The sequence below is a fragment of the Cyrtonyx montezumae genome, unplaced genomic scaffold (genome assembly GCF_038088225.1).
Source record: "Cyrtonyx montezumae isolate F1298 unplaced genomic scaffold, pur_monq_1.0 scaffold_0, whole genome shotgun sequence".
Taxonomy (NCBI): domain Eukaryota; kingdom Metazoa; phylum Chordata; class Aves; order Galliformes; family Odontophoridae; genus Cyrtonyx; species Cyrtonyx montezumae.
In genome coordinates, this window is record NW_027071824.1 from 22,321,326 (window position 1) to 22,344,102 (window position 22,777).

Genomic DNA, 22,777 nt, shown 5'->3' on the forward strand with positions numbered 1-22,777 from the left:
TATGTAAATAATAACTACTTAAAAACAGCAACAACAAAAATCAGACAACAAACAAAATCAACTAAAATGAAAATACATTTGTATTGCACATCGCAACTGAAACTTTAATTTGTATTTGGAAAAAACATAGAACAACAATTTGTTGAAGTATGAAACATGAGAACTTCTGTGTGTATATATGGAATAAAATTGTCTTCATTCTTTTTTGTCTTAATGAGTTTATATTAATGAGTGTGAGCAACTATATGTAAACCGTACAGTTCCTTAGAGGACTCTGTGGTATTTTTGTACTGTTCCTCAGTATTTTAATCAAAAGAAAAACAGCTTAACTTCTTTTCCTGTTCCATATGTAAAATCAAACAGCATGAAAATGAATAAAAGTGGAATACATAATGCCAAAGCACTAAGACTGTATCTACTTTGTCTTTCAAGATTTTACACAACTAAAGGAAGAGTTAGGGAACTACCTCAGATTGTACTGCCACAGCTCCATCTACAATTTGAAACTAGAAAGTCAGGTTTGGACAGTTCTTCCTGAGGTTGTTAAACGTCCCACATGAAAAGGGAAAATACTATCATGAAATGGTAAGATGAAGAGAGATAGAGTGAGAAAAAAACTGAGTTTCTCTAATCAATTGAAATCTAGAAATGACTGCAAAGCCATCCATCTCAAATATTACATGTCCTAGTATTTACCCAGGGCTCCTGTGGTTCTTCAAGGTTTATCTCCTTCTAAGTAGTCTGCTCGCATCTATGAAATGCTCTAATAGCACTGGAGTAATAACATTGCTAACAACTTTTTTTCCCTAAAATTTGTTCTTAACACTATGATATTATAATGTATCTTCAGTATCTGTTTCACAGAATCACGATGTAGCTGAGGTGTGAAGTAATCTCTGGAGACGATCTAGTTTAACATTCTGGCACAAAGCAAAGGCAGCAAAAGGAGGTTCTCAATACTGCATCCAATTGGATTTCAGCTATCTCCAAGGATGGAGACATTTGATCAAACAAAACAAAGGAAAGGCTAGGAAAAAAAAAACAACTTTTTTTTATTATTTTAACCCACAGAGGAATCAACTTGAGAATATGAATGAATGAACTTGCTGTGGATAATTTTTTCCCCTCCCTTAATCACTTGTTACATTATCTTCCAGACTAATAAATCCAGTTTATCAATCAGTCTTTCCTAGATTAAAAAAATTCAAGGAATTAAGAAACCTTTTCCAGAGGCACAATAGCACTTAGTGCATTTAACTTCTACAACTTAAGAATTCTAGCGTGTTCAATGTTATTTCTTAGCTCTCAAAAATAAAGTTCTTTTAAATCCAACTCCATTATTCAACAAAAGAATGGAACAAATTTACTCTAAAAGGACATATGGGGCAAAACATATGGTGAAACACCCACTGATTATAAAGTTGTATCTGTATTCACAACATATATCTATATAAAATAACCACAAAAGAAATGATTATTGCCTCAAAAAGTTTGTCTTCTAATAATAGGTAACTGATAATAATAAAAACAATAAGGATAACTATACTATCTTTCACTAAAATTACATTCTAAGCTTCTATCTGATGTAGGTGTTTGCTTTCAGAAACTTAGGGGAAGTCAACAACTAATTATTTGCTATTGAGCAAATGAGAGTGGTTTCCTTCCTTCTCAGAGGCCTCTGCAGGAGTGATTTTAATTTTAAGAGTCTATCCTGAATCACAAAGCTTACTAACATGCCAAACAGTCTCCAAAACTGAGAGTATAAGAAAGGTGACCACAATCAGTATGCGGTAACTAAATTGAGTACGATACATCTATCCATAGAATTCCACAGGGACCTTCTTTTGTAGCCATGTTTCATTAATGCTGACAAAAAGGAAATTAGACACTCACAGGGTGGAGAAATGAGAAGTTGATACCAGGTAAGAGAAAAGCATGCTTAATGGATAAACTACAATTATGACTGTGTATTAAAAATTACTTCTGTATTATGAATTCAATTAAGTAAACTAAAGTACTTTAATATCTATTAACTTAAATACTTATTACTAAATTACTTAATCTAAACAGTGGTTTTCAAGGAAATATTTAAAACAGTATGAACATATAACTTTTGTACAATTCTTATGATCTATTAAAATATACATATACACGCATAAATTTTTTTTTATTTAAAATGAATTGTAAAAAAGGGAATAAAAAAAAACATTGCTACAGCTACTTACTAAAACACAGAATTAGTCACAAGCTAAGTTTTCTAGATAGAAAAACTAAGAACGGGACAATTTTAATTCCTGAGGTCAACTGTAAGATCACATATTTCTCAAAGTAATACTCTCTTGTTCAAGTAAAATCAGAACTTCTGTTATCTCTGACAGTTACAACTCCCACCTGTCTTCTAAACTGCAGGGGGCAGAATCCACCACCTCTCCAACAGCCTGTTTTGGCATTTTTTTTTGCTATCCTCATCACTGGAATACTTTCCCTGATAGTTTATCTAAATCTTCCATGCTGAAGTTTAAGCATTTGTTCTGTTCCTAAGGAGACAGGAGGCAAGGCCTCAAACAAACATATTTGTTTTACTCAAAAAAAAATAATTCCACTTCATTCCGGTTTTGCTTAGTAAATTATGACTTAGGTTTAAAATCACTGTTTTCGTCTGTTCTCTCACTTGTCCACATTCCATTCAGTAAAATAAATTAAAACACAACTATTTCTGTCATGCATGATGCCATTGAATATGAAAACAATTTTTATATAGCATACGTTAATACTGCATATGCCACAATTAAAATATGGCAAAGTTCCAAATTCTTACCAGAATAAGTAGCTACCATCAGTGTATTCTTTTATTTAATACCTAACTCCTGTGTTCTGCTGTCAGAGTGTACTCTTTGAAGCAGCTTTTCACAGACCCCTTGGAAGAGCCACTTGGGCTTATCTTCCACAGACTTTTCTAGAACATCCTGTGAAACATTGCCAAAGGCATATCTAAAATTGAGATACATGGCATTATCTTTTTTTTTTTCCCCTCCACTTCCACTTTCTCTTCCTGTCCTCCCCTCCCCTCCCTACCCCACCACCCCTTCAATGCCTGCAATACTACTGCAGTACGAACTGAGATTGGTTTGGTGTTATCTACACTGTAAAAAGTCCTAATGCCTGTTAGAAATATCATTTGATTGGATTTAAATACAGGTACTCTATTTACTAACTCTGGCATTTTCCTACTAATTAAATTGACGGACACATCATTGGATTACAACATAAATATGTATATTACCAATAAAAAATGAGAATGTTGGGAATATACGAATATGCACATTATTATGTAATAGAGAGAATGCTGCTATTTAAAATGAATTTTTCAACTTTTCTAACAGAGTTCACAATTAAATGCAGAATTTTCCCACTATGAGTAATTGCAGGTGCTGATCAGGTGAAACACTTGCTCTTTTTTTTGTTGTTTGTTTTTGTTACTGAGCGTAACAAAAGAGGTCTTAACTTCAACTAAACATTCTCACTCAATGGAACGCTAAAAGAAAAAAAAAATGAAGCTTCTATTTCATTTCTAATCAGTAAAAACTACTATCCTGGCAATCTTTTCCAAGCTAAAGCCCAGTTCCCTCAACCTTTCCTCATAGGAGAGATGCTGCAGCCCTCTGATCATTTTAGTGGCCCTCCTCTGGACCCGTTCCAAGAGCTCTGCATCTTTCCTGCACTGGGGGCCCCAGGCCTGGACGCAGTACTTCAGATGGGGCCTCACAAGAGCTGAGTAGAGAGGGACAAATCACCTCCCTCTCCCTGCTGGCCGCCCCTCTTTTAATGCAGCCCAGGATATAGCTGGCCCTCTGGGCTGCAAGCTCACACTGCTGGCTCATGTCCACCTTCCTGTCCACCAGGACCCCCAAGTCTTTCTCTGCAGGGCTAAATTCCAGGAGTTCTTCCCCAAATATGTATAAATACCGGAGATTGCCCCGGCCCAAGTGCAGTACCTTGTGCTTGGCCTTGTTGAACCCCATTAGGTTCACACGGGCCCACTTCTCCAGGCCTCTCTGGATGGCTTCCCTTCCCTCCAGTGTATCAGCTGCACTGCTCAGTTTGTTGTCATCTGCAAACTTACTGAGGGTGCTCTCAATTCCCTTGTCTATCCCCTGAAAATAATGCCTCGTATTCCATTATGTTGGCCCACAAGTCAGAGGTGGATGTTGGCAATATGGCAGTAGAGGTTGAATCTTTGTACCAATATTTCATTGCATTTTGTTGTCACGCAACAAATGGCATCAGAGGGACAATCTGGCACAACAGCATCTGACATGGAAGTGAGTATGAAGCAAAGGTAATAGAGTTCATTTGTGTGGAAAACATTGTCCCCCCTGACATTTGTTGATTCTTCCTGATCATTTCTGGAGATCAAAACAGTGGGTGTGAGCACAGAAAGGCTGTGGATAGTGCATCTCTGCAGTAGCAACAATGACATGAATTAAGCCACATTCCAGATAGTCATGCACAGCTGTTGCCCCTGAAGAGAAGACCATCTTGATCTATGCAAATTCACTAATGGTGGTGACTATATTGAAAAATATTGTTTTGTAGCTGAGAATTAGCTCTATCAAACAGTGCTTTTCTGCTCTTTGAATTGGTAGTAATTTCCATGGAAATAAAAAGGAGGCGTTACTTTAGGAGCAACCTACATATACACATGCATATCCTAGCTGCTAATGTTTGTCTAGGAAAACCGATAGCAAATTTAGGCAGACTCACTGTTACTTATTTAATCCACTACTTTTTGATTTTATACGCACAGAAAAATTGAGAAAAAAATAGCACAGCTATGCAGACTGTAAAACAAGCATTCCCATATGTTCCAGAGAGATCAAATAGCAGTGCTTCCACGTTCTTGTTAGACAATCAAACTGTGTTACCCAATATCCTCTCCCGGCAAAGAGGACTAGAGTTTACTGTCTCTCTTTTCATGCCTCAAATGAGAAATTTCAGAAATCAATAAAGTAGGGCAAAGTAGGGCATATAAAGTTAGTCCAGAAAATACAAAAAAAAAAAAAAAGGAAAGATGTCAAATTAATGAGTGCATTATTAAAATTAGAACGTGAGGGAAATGAAAAGTCTAGCAAAATATATTGGCTTTCAATGCACTTCTGTTTCTCACAGCATTGTGCTTCAGAGAATAAACAGAAAATCTCTTCTTTTCTGAATTTACTTCACCATGTATTCAGGCAATATGCTCCAAGAAGGGAATAATACTCACTCGCCTCAGCTGAATGCAGAAATGCACTTCTAAAATCCACTTCTTTCAGTTTTGCACGTGACTGGCTTTATAAAGTTTTAGAACATGCCTGACTACATTCTGAATCCCTGATTTTGCATACCTACTAGTCAAATATGCTCTGATGATAAGCACCAGACATGTATGAAGCCTCTGGCAGTTTATACTATTTTTTCTTACATTACCCTAGAGTAAGCCTTTTCTTTTCAGAGTTAAAATCCTAATTATTTAGGGGCTTCCTCCAGAATAATTTGAACTAAGGTTCCACAATTGAAATGATTGCTCTTATTAAAAACAATTGTTTGTTACTGATAAGCACTACATTAGTGAGGTTACCAGGGTAAACCAAGGGTCCGAAGAGCAAAGTCTGATGTCTACTGACAAAAAACTGCCACACCCAGAAACAATCAAAAAGGAACACAGTTGATTTCTCATACATAAATTGCATTATCTACAACAAAATGTGCGCTTAGCATAAATAAATAAACAAATAGATAAATGATGCACAAGGACAACTAATACAGCTGAACCACTTATCATTACTCTATTTCCTTTAGAAAAAAACAGTCAATTCAAAATTGCACTCTTTCTTATGACTGTTGGTGCAAATCCTAAATACTTTCATATGGACCTACAGTATTCCAACATTGTACAAACTTCCTCTAGTTACTCACATTCTCATACAGGGCTTGAAGGGTCTCTAGGTCAACCACAGAGTTGTCTAAGTTCACAACAGCTATAAAAAAGACAAAAGAGAAAAGAATTAGTTGTCAAAATGATAATCCAGCTGTGAAAGAAAGACTAAGCACAATATCCACCAATAGTTTTTATGACCTACTGGTCATACAGCTTAAGGGTTTTAACTATATTAATGCCTTTAATAGTACAGTTCCTAACACTACGGGGTAGAAACCTGGTAGAGCCAGGTGTCAAGTGTTAAAGAATTCATCTCCCTGCCCCCAAACACATACACACGATCCCACGAGTATGACCATAGCCAGAGATCAGAGATAAGCTTTACATCAGACTTTCACGGTCCGACTGAAGGCATTATAAAAATTTGTAAATCTGCACCACAGCCACACACACACACACACAACAAAGCTCATTCCTGTCACTGGTTGGCTTCAGTCTTAAACTGATTAATCCATAAGTCAGCCAGTTGATTTCAAGACACCTGACAAGGGTCAAGTCTTCTATGCACTAAGTCGACAGGTTTAGTACAGATACAAAATATGCCTTTCCTGTTCCCAACCAATTCTGGCGCCACACGTATATTGTATTTTCTCAGTGTCAGAAAGTTGGTTCAGTGAACACAGAGAGAGTGATTTCCATCCAACTACTCTTGATCAACAAAAAAAAAATTCAAAAGAGACTGAGGAACACTTTTAGGAATGCAACTCTGCCTTCCCACTGTTACCAGGAACATTTCATGAAGCATAGATAATGCTTGTGCAAACAAATGAATAATTATTCTTATCTAACACAAAGCAAGAATTATTCTAAAACTAGAATGTTTTAGTCTCATATATTTTATGTAACTATTAAGGACAATTCATTTATAAGACAAATTTAGTTTTCCTCATTCCAATTTCATTGAAATAAATGGTAAGTCTTTAATCACACTACACCAATTCCTTCCCCCATCCTGGCCTTCATTAATTTTACTTTCTTTTGTGATAAGGTGTTTTTATATGTGTATGCAATGATACAATATGTACATTTCTAGACTAATAAGATCAATCTAGATATTGTAACTTTGATCTGTGAGAGCAAGCTAGCACAAGGGTAGTTTCTGTCTTTTCAATTTATGTCACAGAGATTGTGCATACACCTAAAGACTACAGACAATATAATTCAAGTTCATTTGTTCCGATTACTTTAAAGCTTTTAGATGTACCACTCTGAGTCTGGGACTCATCATATTACCCCCTTCCAGGCCTGATGCATAGTTTTAGCATAAGAATATTATAAACAAAGAAGAATTGATCTTGATTAAACTAAGCAGTGTACTCCTTATCTATGTATGTTTTGGGACTGAAATTAAAAAAAAAAAAAAAAGGAAAACCTTCATTTTTCTGAAATAATACAAAACAAAACACTCTTCCCTACCCAAAAATTACATAAATTTTAAAGATAATGACAATGTAGTTGTAAAAAAATTAGGAAGCAATGTTGTACTTATTTTTGGGGAGGAGGTCCATACAAAAATGCGCTACTAATTATTTGGAATATTTTAATTCTACCCTCCCCCCCCCCCCCTTAAGTGCAAATAATTGTGACTGTATAGAATGAATAAGCTCTCTCAAAGGTACTTGATAATCTTTGTTACTCAATAGAAGTATCTATGTGCTTTAAAATAAACCAAACCTGCCTTGTAAAGAAACACGCAAATAAAAACTGGGTCTAGATTAGTTTGAGAGCTCCACTTTAAGAAAACACACGTGAAAGCACGTATACAAACAGCTTTATTAAAAACAGAATATATGTTGAAGCTCAGTTTTTACTATCCCTAAATTTCAGGAATCTAAAACTTACACTCCCCCCCCCCCCCCCGGCCCCATATATGAACATGCAGACCTTCAGCTATTTATTTAGACTTACTGTCTGTCTTCTGCCTGCTCTACACCCCCATCACTCTTCTTTCCAGAGACTGTCTACTCCTGCATTAAGAAATATTACATAAGTTCCTGTTCTGACTTTTGCTCAATGTTAAGATCACCCATGGATTACTTAGGGAGCAATAGAACACTTTTGTTTGAATGCTTGCATGAGATAAGAGGACGCCTGGCAAACAAAGCGGTGCCAGGTCTGTGTACTTTCAACAAAACAGGTATGCAGAAGAGTGTACATACTTCAGGGAGCCGCTTAAAACAAATCAGTCTGAGGATTTGGAGAAATTAGATCCCAGTATATATGTTAACTCCCCCCCCCCAAAAAAAAAGTTTCTATAGAAAGTTGTATATGTTTCTAAATAGCACGCAAAGATCCCACTGGAAGTTGCTAACATTTTCCATGGGATTTTTAATTTTTTCCTCCCTATGGAAATCAGATTAACTTTTGTTTCTTGGTGATACAGCAGCACTGTAATACGGAACATGATATTTGGCAAAGAAATGACCGCTATTGCATATCTGCATATTTAATTCCCTTATGTGGACAATCTGAACTGAAAAAAGCAATAACGTTCTCATGCAGCCAAATTAACTATCTAAACATATATCGTCTCCTCTCCACAATCAGCACAACTATAGACTTCAATAAATGACAAAAAGATTCCATATGCAGCAACTAAGAAAGAAAATGTACAAAAGCTAAAATTAATGCTCATTTTCCCTCAAAATCTTCTGAAGAATGCTATAGTTCTACTCCAGATGTTTGCATCCATCTGTACAAGGGTTTATGAGTCTTGCGGTCAATAGATATTTCCATCCACTTTTCTATTGTGGAAGACAACTCTTCTGATTGTTTCACAATTGACACTGCCATTTCCCCGGTCTTGACAACTACAAAATTATCTTTAATAGCCAGCACATCATCCAGTCTGTCAGTTATGTTCTTCAGCAGTGAAAAATATCAACCGGCTATTACTCTACTAGTAACGATTTTCTTTTCCTCAAAAACTCAGACATTTCATTTTTACCTTTACGATTTCACAGTTCTTTCTCTTTTCTCATATCTCTGTTGTCACTGCTGTCCATAAAACCAACATCAGTTTCAAGTACTAATACTTAGAATTACTCAATGTATATTTATATATATAAAGTGTGCGAATAAATATATAGAAACATAATTAAATTTGAACAAGACATATTCAGATACGCAAACAAAAATAAAAAGGAACTACTAACCAGCAACTCTATCTAAAAAACCAAACATTAGTGAACAGATGTTTATAGAACATCCAGTAAAAACAAAAACATTGAAGAGCAGTCACAAAGGGCTGCTCAACAATGTAAAAGGCAGAGAAGAAAAAAAGGAACATTTCAAATTATTTCTAGCCAAAAATAAAGTATTTCTATTTCTACCTAGTTAAGTTAGAGGGACCATTTTAAATTTTTTTTCCTGTCCTGAACTTCCCTGATAATCTTATTAGTTGTATAACAGCTAACACTGAAATTTGAACTAGAGTCTTTGGGACAGAAATGGTGCTTTTCTTTCTTTTTTTTTTTTTTTTTTTGTAATGCAACTGTAGAAGAATATGGAAACTGAGCAGAATAGAATTGTTTCCATTGCACCTCATACTTCCACGGTGTGAATGAGAAAAATTACACAAATTAACAACAATAATTTTGATACTAGTTTCAAACTGACAGGATAATCAAACTTATGCAAAATGACAAAGATTTACTATTTACAGTAATATCAATTAATTAACAAAACCATCTTGGCGTACTTCACCAAGGAAGAAGATAATATTACTGCTAAAGAATAGAGATCAGTGTAAAGAAAGTGACTACATTTAGAGGCATGCTTGAACGCAGAGAACAGAAGTACTTCCTCCCGTATATATATATTAATCTGTTTTAGATCGGAGATGCATCTAAGAAAACCAAACACAGTGAATCATCACACTCCTTCAGGGGAACAGAGTATATATAATTAAGCTTCCAATGAAATCAAAGCTTCTGCCAACAACTATAATAATGAAGAAGTAATTCACGAGAAAACACCAAGAGGAATTTGGAAGATGCACAGGGTATTCTCAGGAAGATTACAAAAGAACACAGCTGTGATATTTGTTGTTAAAAAAAATAGATAGTTAATTATTTGTATGTAGACTTCTCCAAAAGTAATGCCTTCTGTTTATTTCCATGTAAACTATAACAGATACAAAAGAGCACTGTTTGATAGAGAAACCTCTCAGATATGAAACATTGCTTTCCAACACAGTCTCAACCATGAGCTATGTATTTTCATCAGCAATGAACAGGCACCTACACAATGAGCTCATAAAAATCTGCATGATCACCTGGAATATGGCTTATCTTCCACGCTGTTCTTGCCACTGCAGAAAGGCCTCACTGCACTCACATCCACTGTATAGTCTCCATTAACATACAGCAAACGTTGAAGAATCTCAGAGGGGACATTTTTTCCCACATACAAGAATTCAGTTACACACATTCACTTCATACTCACTTCTATGTCAGATGTCATTTTGTCAGACTTTCCTTTTCTTGTCATTTGTTGCGGAGCAATAAAATGTACCCAAATACTGGAGGGAAGGTTCAATCTCTGTTGCCATACCACCAACATAGGAAAACAGCAGGCATTACTTTCAGAGCAGACCCTGTGCATCTAGGAACATGTGAAATACCAGCTATCACATTTCTTTAATTGGCATCTGATACAGAAATAGGAAATCTACAACTTAAATACACCACAATATCACAAAGTGATAAAGAGAAAAGGCTGCTTCTTACAACCAACCAGAACCTTAAAATCCTTTTCTATTTACTAATCTGGAAATTCATTCTAAATGAAAAGGCCAACATTAAAAATTTCCTACTAAGAAGAATTTCAGAAAAAGATCAATCAGTAGAGTAATTCTAGATGCCACTTAAATCATAAAACTCTCATTAGCACAGTCTCACTTATGGTTGACTATGAGCAGCCTGCTACTCAGTCCAACCCTTGGTCATATGTGCTTTCCTCAGGGTAGGATTCACACCATTCTCCCCTTCACTGCCCTTGTCAAATAGACTTCTTAAGCTTTGCTGTCCCTCCAAAACTGACTGAGAAATTCCAAATCTTACTTTGCTGATAACAGATTGAAGCTTATCTCCTCAAAGAGGACAGCTAGCTGAAATTAAATCATCTCAATCTTGCACAAGGAATTCTGAAACAACCCTGCTATACTCAGATCTATGCTTCCGGGAGAAGAACAAGCTCCTCCAATTTTTCATGCTGTTTTCCATCACAGATACCTTCCCCATGACTCCAAAAAAGCTATAACTCCAAGACACCACACCCCCTTTTCCCCTCCTGCATGTGGTTACTCCTTTGCTTTCTCATTTGCTCCATTTCACCAATAATTTTTCCAAGACTTCAAATCTCCATTATCAAGCATAAGCAATGGGCAGACACTTCAGCAGACTACAGAGGCATGCTGATTATTAATCACTGAATGACAGATGTAGCTTTTATAGCAATGTACCATGGTTTTCTTATTCCTCAAATCAGCATGGGGCACTGATTTGGGGGTATCAAAGCTGTTCCAGCACTGCATGACTAAGGTGCAAGACTACAAGACACCAAGAGGTTGCACCTTCTAAGGTATCTTTCCCAATTTATATTTCAGATAATTATAATGAATTAAATAATCTCCATCTTAGGCTCCAATCTGAGGAATGAAAGAAACAGAAAAAGCAACCAATCATACAGGAGAAATCAACTTTGTTACTATTAACCTATGCCAAAAGACTGATTTTTGTGGTTCCTATATACAGAAACTGTATACTGTATATAAACAGATTCTCAAAATCTGTGCATTATTTTGAGATAGAACTGTAACAATGAAAACATCTTAGAAGGCTAAATAACTTTTATAATTATTTTTCAAGATTTGATGTAACTTCTACTCATTTTGAATATCCAGAAGAGGATTTGGAAGGAAAGGCTAAATCTTACATCTCTTGAGTACACATCATGAGTGAATAGTAAGCTACTTAAAGGCATCATATTGTGTCATATACCTTGAATAACTATTTCAGAGTTCATCAAAGAAAAACTACTCCAAGGTAGTAAAATTAAAATGGTCAAAACTAACACCAGCAGAAGACTAATATACTTGTATAACATTAAGCAATGGAAAATTATGATCAAATGAGAGAAGGGACACTAATAGAGATGTATGCAGACTGATGTAAAATATTAAATCTTTCTGACCAGCAACAACAAAAGAAGGAGCAAATAATTGTGTTTGCTTATTGAATATGGAATAGAAACCTTCACTGAAATGAATTTGGAAAAATCTGCGAAACACTACAGATGTCAATACAACCAGAACACAGATGAAAACCTCAGTGCAGACAATTCCATCAGGTTTCCTAGAATGATTGAACTATCCAATTCAGAAGTAGGAAAGAAAAAATCACATCTTCCACAGTGTTCTCATGAAAAAAAAAAAAGCCAAGAGAATCTTAGATCAAAATGCATTAGCTTCCTTTTCTGCTAGGTAGATTATGGTATGACACAACAGCACAGTACTTACCAAATAAACTCAGATTTAAATCCAAACAATGTTAAATTTAACTGAATCGCAAAATATGCATTTAAGTTATCCAACTGGTCACATACTAAAATCACAGCTTCCATAAGTGTTACTTTCTGCTCCATGTGAGCTTACTGACGTTATTCACATAACCACAGGCATACTACTGCATCATGTTCTTGTCTGTAATGCTTCCAATAACATGGTAAGTACTTCTTCATCTCAAATAAAAAATACAATATTTCTAATACAGAAAATTGAACAGGCCTCTCTGAAATAAACACTACATTCAGAAAAGTATGAAATATACAGTGGTAAAATTAAATGCCCCTGAGCTAATGGGGCATTCACACTACAGCATAACAAACAAGGATAACAGCTAAAAAATCTTTTAAAGATTCTCAGAAATTAAGTGAAATAAAAATTTTTGAACAAGAACATCCAGACTCGCAAAACTTGAAGAAATAGCCCTGTTGATAATGGGTAGGATGATGTTTACAATGGGTGATTCGCTACACCAGATGAAGTTAGCATAAAAGAAAACAATTTCTCACCTACCTCCTTATTCTAGGTAACTTTGTGATATTTTTGTTTGCAAATACTCTCATCTTTTCAGAATGAAAATTAAGTGCACATAGCACAGTACAGGCTAGATCTTCAACACAAGTACACATGTCACGAATCAGAGGTAAGAAAAAGCACTTTGAACTGCTTGCACAGTATTCCTATGGTAGTAATTCACTTCATTCTAAAGTTTATGTCTGAAGCTGGAATAGTATACAAGTTTCCAGGCAGAAGACATGGATTAATCTGGGCTCTTGCTTCAAGATGGTTTTGAGGAACTGAAAATGCTTAAATGCCATCAAGAACTTGAATTTAGTTATATAATATTTCTAGAAAGTAATAAAACAAGAATTAAACAAAAATAGGCACTTTCAAGATTTGGTGTAACAGACATAGAAGTCTCTATTAAAGAGTAATCTTTGGTATCTTTTTTTCTGCATTGATTCTTCTGTTATAAATACATGTCATTTTTTTTTAATCGATAGATTACATATATATATATATAATCTACACACACACATACATATAAGGACCGAGATATAACAAAATATATTAACTATGTACAGTTTTGTAAACAGTTACATTACATTCTTTTCAAACAGTTGCCTGTAACATTACGGACAGATTTAGTGATCATGTGAAGTCTGACTTCATATACCTATATATTTTGTTTACAAAAACTGTACAAGCTTAGTTCTTAAAGAACAAATATATTTTGTTTGACTCAGTATGTCGCCTTCTTGTCTAGGCAGGAAAAAAAAAAGAGAGCAATGCTGTAATCCTTTCAGAATAAGATGTTTAAATGCAAACATGATTGCCATTGTAGACTGTTTAATTTAGAGAGATTGTATTTCAGTTCTGGTTTTGAGAGGTTTGCTGATTTGACTATTGAGAGTACACTTCTATGCTTATCTTAATTGTTTAGATAAGATTTGTTTAAATTAGGCAGGTGAAAAAAACATGGGCATAGCACATAGGAAGACTAAGAAGAGACTGGTATTTTTACTAGATTATGCTTATTTTAAACTACAGTGGATGGAAGAGCAAACAGTCTCAAAAACCTGCCAAGGTCTGGTCTTCAGGGAGTAAATTTTGAAGTGCAAGATTGACTGGCAGGATTCTGAACTTTCAACAAACCGGAAAGAATTGCCACAGTGAATCCAAAACATTACTTAAGGTTTACTATGGTACACAAATACAAATGACATAATTTAATAGATTATTTTAAAACACTGTACTTGATGCTTACAATAGGGTTTTGCTTTTTTCTAGAAAGACTTCCTGTCCCTTAAATGTATTTTTAAAAATGTTTAATGAATGAGATCATTATATAAAATCAATACAGAGATATGAATATAATATGCATGCAAGAAATTCTGTTATGGTAAATACATTTATAGTTATAAAAATACAATACTAATTGGAGTTTTACTTCAGCATCGGGTAGCAGTGTATATTTGAAATTTATAGTTATATAGTTCAATATACTACCATCTACTTATGGTAGTATGTTGTACCATAACTGTTCAATTTCAAGATTCTCAAGTGAAAATTTGACATTCCTATTGATCATACCACAGGAGGGAGACTGCCAGACAGGATATCTGAAGAGTATATCTTTGGGATGTTTATGATACATACATTATAAAAACAAGCCACAGAAAAGAAATCAAATGCAGTTTTGACATTGCCTATTAATCTATCTGCAGATAATTTACAGAATCATATTTGTGAGTTGAATGAAATAAAATTAGTTATTATTTGACTTTTTTTTATTTTTTTTCTAAGATCTCTAAGCTTTACTGCTTTTTGATCTCTACTTCAATTGCATTTTGTCAGTGCGTTCACAGGCTAAAAGTGATACTAGTGTTGCTGGTGTAATCAAGGCTATTAATACACATATACATGTCAGTCTTTACAGAACAAGATAGCATTTCTTACTGAGTACAGTTGGAAGAAACTAGCAAGATTTGTTTGGAACACAAAGAATTTCAACAATTCTGGATTCAAGCTACTTCAATACTTGTGATAACTTTTTTTTTTTTTTTTTGTAATTTGTATTTGCTGGCTTGTGAATTAATTCCATCTTGCATAAGAGTAGCTCAAGGTAAACAAAGCCACAGCTCACTGAGAAGACTAGTCCAAATAGGCTAGCTTACTTCGTGTTTCAGAAAGCTCATTTCAAATGATCAAGGCAAAGAAAACATAAGATGCAAAGGAAGATATTTATGCAGGTTCAACCCATAGGTTTAATAGAAAAGATGAATCCTAGGTTTACATCACTGCAAAGTTAAGAATTAATTTATATTATTTTTATAGTTGCAGTATTTTAATTATTTCTTATTCTTATCATAATCAATAGAAGGGCATTAATTTTTTGTTATAGGATCTTTGAAATATGTTGCTTTACTGTGACCCTACGAACATTTGAATAATCCCTAATCCTTTCACTATACACATCCCACCTTTAATCATTCTTCTAACCTACCATGAAGCTCTTAATTTTTTGATAATACATTTGTTTAAGATGAAGTGACGACAACTCTTACCTCATAATAATGACAATAGTAACCCTAGCTACAGAGCATTTTGCACATTTATTTGGTAAAATTTGTTGGGTGGATTCAAAAAATAGACTTGTCCAAGAGAAGTACAACCTATATTAAGTAGCTCACATAATTTTAGGGTTTTTGTTCTCTTCCAACTTATCCACAATTAGAATAAAATTAATAAAGACCCAGGTGTGTACAGGCAGCAAGTTAGATTAAATTTGCATTAAATCACTCAAGTGTCAATGCTAATGCAGGTAAAAGCTGCCAAACATATATACCTTAAAATGTAATGGCTCATGAAACACTATGAAAAGGAGACTTATCTTTCCACAGTTAACTGTGTCTTTTCACAGATCTGCACCCTTTGTTCACTGTTACTAAATATATCTAACACTGAAAAGAAATATGTTGAAAATGGTTGTTAATCCTCAGCGATGTCCATGTGATGTAAATGAGAGAGCTGTTCTTCCCTAAGCGGACTCAGACTTGCACAAAGAATTGTTCTGATTATGCTATCAATAAGTACTATGAATGTCTAACTTAAGAGTTTTGTCTCGAGGAGTGACTAAAAGTCAAAACAATATTTCGATATAGGTCTAGCTGGTGGACAGCAACTAAGAATAACCTGAAGTCTCAATAACTTCTGTTTAATGGCAACCTGATTATTCCCTGTATGCTGCAAGAGACAGATTAGAAACTAGATGAACTTCATAATTTCACTGATGAAAAAAAGGAAAAAAAAATGAAGGACATCTGTAAGTTAATCTGAAAACTTCACTTTCCAAGTTATAGTTTAAGTGATAAAGTAGAGGAAATTAACCTTTTGAGTACTGTTTCACAAAATGCATTGCCTTATCCATCACTTAAGCTATTTGCATGAAACCTTAGACTCTCCAAAGTCAGTGGCAAAACTATCAGCGACTTCAATGAAAGAAAAAGGTTGCAGGGTCAGAATTTCAGCTGGAACTCAAGATCATTTATACTGTTAGAACATTCATATTTGTACAGTCTAATGGCCTGAGCAAGAAATTAGCAGGCAGTGTTATGTGACTTATTTAGTAACAAGATTAAGTGCTCAGAATGCTCTTTCAAACTCTGAAAGTCTAGAGCTGAACTGTTTATTTGCCATTTCACCAGTTCTTTCTTAAGTTTTCCATTAGCTTTCTCTGAAGCTTGCAAACCTAACCCCTTTTTACATAGTATGCAAAGAATTTTGCTACCTTTAGTGAGTCACAAGATAAATTTATGGAAGCTCATTTAGCCATGAGGATATACAGTCACTTACATACAGAAGCAAAGCTTTCCATTCTTATGGTTAGCTAGCAGTTGTGTGTGATAATAGAGTTGTAGTAGTATAGCTAGTTAGAAAATTCTACATGGAAAATTTCAGGGATTCAGAAATGAGGCAAACCTTCATTTGCTTACAGCTGTTGTAAATATGCTAGGGGTGATCACGTGGAACTTTGTTGTTGTTGTTGCTGTTCAAGAATTATGAGCAGAGGTTTCCTTTCAAAAGCAGATTTTCCTTTCTGTTTATCAGACGGTAGGATCTCACTAAAATACTTTCTTCTCTACATTAAGTAAAAAATTTATTTTTGGCACAGCAGGAAGGAGTTCAGATGTAGCCTGGCATATTCCATGTCAGCTCAATCTGAAGCCTGCATAAATACTGTGGCCTTCATTGTCCTAACGGATACTAAGCCTTTCTCCAGACCTTCTGAAGTTACAATACTAAAGAGCTACAGATGCTAAAAAATGACATAATGATCTCGTGATATTTAGTCCATGTTCTAAGTATGGTATGATTATGAAAATAGCACAAGATTTTTGGCTAGGTAGAAAATGACATGTCTTTACTAATTCAAATCACAACAACGTGATAACTGAGGGCAGAAGGACAAGCATTTATTGTTTAAGTTCTATCTTTTTCTATGCTCCAAAGTGTATCTCAAGAGTTGGTATTAAAAAATTCAAGGAAACGTGGACTGGAATTTCAACAAATCCAAATACATGTGGAAAACAAAAATATCAAGAAAAGTCCATGTGTTTCCCCAGGGGTATTTAGAGCTGTATTCAAGTCAGTGTCATCACTAGATTTAGACTTCTAAGGACTTTAAGACTACAAAAAGTACTCAGTTCAAGGCTATTGATCAATATTATCTAAGTAACTAAAGCTATTTGTAACTACAGCTATTCATAGCTTCACTAAAAACGTAAAACACATTACACAGAAATGGAACGTGGAGGTTTCCTTTGGAACAACAGAAGAACAGAAAAAAATCTCAATCTTTCATTATCATAGAACATCACAGAATGGCCTGGGTTGAAAAGGACCAAACTGATCATCTAGTTTCAACCCCCTGCTATGTGCAGGGTCACCAGCCACTGGACCAGAGCCACACCGAGCCTGGTTTTGAATGCCTCCAGGGATGGGGCATCCACAACCATCTTGGGCAACCTGTTCCAGTGTGTCACCATCCTCTGTGTGAAAAACTTCCTCCTAATCTCTAACCTAAACCTCGCCTGTCTCAGTTTAAGACCATTCCCCCTTGTCCTATCTCATCTCTATTCACCCTTATAAGCCGTTCCCTTTCCTGTTTATATACTCCCTTCAAATACTGGGAGGAAGGGTCCTGACAGAACACAAGAAAGAAGAGAAACAAGCAAGAGAAATCCAGGTGCTTTGGGGAACATAAGCTCAGCAGCACGTGCCAAATGTTTCATCACAAAATAATAATAATAATAAAATAAAAAATAAAAAGAAAAAAAGATTTTCTAACATTTAATCACAGCTTCCCCTGCACTGCATCTTACTCCGCCAACCAGGGATGAACAAACACGGCAAACACGTCTCTGCCCTATCTTTTCGTCATCCTCCCTCCTCCTTGCACCTGGAACCTTTTTCTAGAGCTCACCGACAGTCAGGACCCCCGGCACAGCTGGAAATAGCACGGAGCCGCCGCGCGGCCGAACCCCGAGCCGACCCCGCGCTGAGAGCCGCCGCGGGCCGCTGTTGCCACCTGGTGCCAGAAGCGCGGAGCCGGGCGCTCGCCGGCAGCGGCGTGTTGGAAGAAAACGAAAGCCTGGGGGGAACGGTGCTCTGCTGAGGGAGGGATGAGAGCAAGATTCTGGGGGAGGAGGGAAAGCCAAAATAAGCCAGGCTGAAGTCAGGTCCTGGACAACTACATAGCAGTATAGTCTCCAGACTTATGCTTGCCATGGGGCAGTTTTTAATCAAGTGATGGATACAATGGCTGTTTCCAAACGTATCAGAAGGAAAATGATCAGTGTCATGGTCATAAGGTTGCATATAGTACTGTAACTAGTTACTACTGAAGAAAGCATGAATCAATTAAGATAAAGCAATCAGTTGAAACAGATGCGCCACTTTCCCTGCTGAGGAAGTCTATGGCCATCTATAGATAGCACAGCTAGAACCCTATTATGTGCCACTCAGGAAGCATGCTCATAATTACATGCTAACAGACATATTTTGTATCTTGCATATTATATAACAGCAGAAAATCTAATCTGTTAAATATATTTATGAGACATACAGAAGCTAAATTTTAGGACATGGCAATTGCTACTCAAAGAAAGTAGGCAGAAATACCAAAAGAGTGGAAACAACATTTGATTTACTTCTAAGTAGCGTATGAGACAGCTGAAGACACCACAAAACAATCTTAAAAGCACTCTATTTAAGGGACACAGAAAATATTATAAAAATAACACCAAAAAAAGTAGATGTTACGGGAGGAAGTCAGTTAGTAGGGTAAGAAGCTTGCAGGTCACGATGAAGCTTACAGACATTATAAGTTTCAGAGAAAAAAAAATTAATAAAATTAAAGCACACAGACTTTTCCTCATCTTCCCATATCCCCAGTATCTCTAGGCTTCCAAAGTGCATACATGATTAAACAGAAGAGCATGGAGGCCACCTGTAAGAAAATAACACTCTCAAAATGTGGAAATCGGCCAAAGAAAATAGAAAAACAAGAAGTCTCATAAGCTCAGTGTAAATTGGACAAGAACAAAAAGGTCTAAACACAACATGCCAAATGCATAACGTTGGTAATAAAACTGCTTTCAAATACATCTGATGTAGGAAGCCTGACAGGGAACTGTTCGGCATGAGAATAATCAGGCTATAAAAACAGCACAAAAGGACAATAAAAACAGATTAAAAAATTATTTGTGATAGGATTCACTACCCCCAGAAAAGATCTAAGGTGTTCTCATACAAGATCTACACTTCTCAAGAGATGCATTTTGGGCTCTGTCTCAAATTGAACTTGTTTCAGAAAATACAAATATGCTTTCAAACAAGTTTCAAGATGATTCCAGAGATGATGCTGAAAATTACAAACCAGTCTGAATTTTGTGCCTGCAAAGAGTCTTTGTATTATATGGAAGAACAGGTTCTTTAAATATACAGAGAAACACAATGTAATTAGAAAGATTGTCTGTCATTTGGTAGTGGATGCTTATAAACATCACTTAGAACAGTACTCCTCTAGCAGAATCAAAAAATGCCTAGATTAGAGTGATTAGACTGATACTGGATTTGCAGAAACCTTTCTTATCTAAGGCTTTAGAAAACAATTATGTTGTCATGGGATACATAAATAACTTGGTTTAAATACAGCACCTTGCTATTAAAAATGTCAGTTGTGAAAATGGGTGATGATAATAGAGAGTTGTAGGAGTGAAGTCCCACTAAGACCTTTACTATTTCCTGTACACTTTAATGAACGAGAGGTGATAGTATCAGAATATAAAAGCTAGCTAGTTTAAAGCTAATAATAAACACGTGCAAAAGGATCTCTGAAATATTGTGTCAATACAATGCAAATTGAAGTACATAGAAGATGATGGCTATCTCTGTCAAAATAAGCACTTTTTTTTCATAGTTCTCTGACATTGTAAGCTCAATAATTAGCAACAGTTAAAAGATATTCAATGTAAGTAACAATACAGAAATAAGAATATATGATACCATGGTATAGGCATACAGTGCACATAAATCCTGAAAATAACTTGCAGAGCTAGTCACTTCATTTCTAAAGAGAGAAAAGAGCTATGAATGGTAGACTGCTGACAAGTAAAATCAGAAGAATAGACAACACATATGAGAACCATTCCAAATAAACTTTTCAATTTGGAAAAAGACAACTAATGCCAAAAAGATTAAATAGAGATCTAAAGAATTACATGAAGAGCAATTAATGTCATTCATCTTGGTTTAATTTTATATTTGCTTTTTTCTTGCTGTCTGCACAGGAGGTCAGGTACTAAGCTAGACAGATCTTCTTTTGTCCAATACAGTATAGAGTTGCAACTCTATAGGTAGTCATAGTAAAAATGGATTCAGTTCATGTTTAAAAAAAATTCACCTTGCAGAGTTTTCCTAAATCTTTATTTTAATTACTTTGAATGTAGATTAAATTTTATCTGCTACATACATATGAGGCATTTAATTTTTTATAGATCTGAAAGGATGTATGTGAATATATTTCATATTTAAAGTTAGCAAGCAAAAACAAATAGTTAAGTGTATTGATGTGGCAAGCATGCTTTTCTTCCAAACCTTTCAACTTAATGAAAAAATGTGTGACTAATTATTGGAAGATCTTAAGTGAATTAATAAGCTGTTCTTAATATACACAATGCCAAAAGTTGTGTAGTTTAGCAATGCATAAAAATGTGGCCATTGAAAAACTCTTTTACTGTATTTCTGTAAAAAATAAAAATAAAAAACCTTTCCTCCCTCAGTTTTGGAATGACAGTAATGAACATAACAAGCATTTTATTGCTTTTCTGTGCCGAATTTCATAACCATCTCTCTCATAAGTGACTGACTATACATTACACAAACGTGAAATAGCAGTGAAATTTTTCTATTCCCCCAAAATAACTTCTCTGAAACATTTCTCTCCATGTTTCAGTGTTAATCAGGTTTCTAAGAAAAATATAAACTGTTTCAACTGGAACAACATACAAACAATGCACTTAAGAGTTCTTACATTTCTTACAAAACTTTTCCATTAAATTACATTCATATGTTCTTAACAACAACAAAAATTTTTAATTAGCCAAACTATCCAATGTGGCAGTAATTAGTCTCTGCTGATTCAAGTATTGTTAAAAAGCTCAATATAATTTTCCTCATTTCAAGTGTATTTGGCAGTATAGAAAAGTGGTTTTAGTTCTATACATTTATTTTTCAATTATCAATTCCATAATAATGTGTTGTATAGAAACAAAAATTCAGTTCCTTTCTTGTTGATGAAATATTTTTTATCCTTCATTATTCTGATGTGTTGCATTCATACTTAAAGAATAACCAAGATCCTTTTTTTTCCTGCTGCTATTCCTTTATTGGCTAGAACAAGTTTAGCCGCTAGAAATAGCCTTCAGGAAATCTCAGAGGGTAGGACTGGAAGGGACATCCAGTCTCCTCTATCAACACTTGGAAATGGCTTTTAAGGCTTTCTACACACAGCTCTGGGTTTTATATCACATCCATTAGAAATGCCGATTTTTCTCCTAAGTCCTCTCTCCCTAGCTAGCCAGACAAGGACGTCAGAATCACATTCAGTTACTTGGTAAATACACTAAGGAATAGTAGCAACATCAAAGCAATAGAAACATTTAAAACAATATATGTGTGTTGCACTTAAATTTAACTTAGTCTGTTTTATTAAAATTATTTTGTTTATTCCGTTGTTTCTCTTAAAAAATAAGTTCACAATAGGGGTTGGTAAATTATAAGCGAATAAAATGTATGAGCCTTCAATCTAGCAGTAAATGCTATAAGTAGGGTAAAATAAAGATTGGAAGAAACAGAGGATTAAGATTGACCATTACGATGTGAAGATTCAAGCATGTATTATTGCTCAAGACAAAAAAATGCCCAACTAACATGTCTTCTATTGGTGGCACCTTGGACACCTTGGAAGTATCAAAACACAATGGAAAAAGCTATCAGAAGGAAATTTAAATTATTACCTAAAAAGTTTTTAGCTGTCAAAGTACAATATTTCTTAAAGAAAAAAAATGTTCAACAGGTTGTGATTCTCAATTAATAAACCATGTCAGCTAAAATGCCTACTTTTGGAATTAACTTGCACAGTTATTTACTTTAACAAGGAAGGGCAA

At 35.1% G+C, this 22,777-nt stretch overlaps 1 protein-coding gene across 2 annotated transcripts in view; it reads right to left on the bottom strand.

The window, feature by feature from the left end:
- FMN2 (formin 2) overlaps positions 1 to 22,777 on the bottom strand; it is a 134,135-nt gene that overhangs the window by 54,198 nt on the left and 57,160 nt on the right. For both annotated transcript variants that reach the window (XM_065729833.1, XM_065729825.1), the window contains one exon: positions 5,959 to 6,020. In XM_065729833.1, coding sequence (XP_065585905.1) covers positions 5,959 to 6,020 — 62 coding nt within the window. The remainder of the gene's footprint in view (positions 1 to 5,958; positions 6,021 to 22,777) is intronic.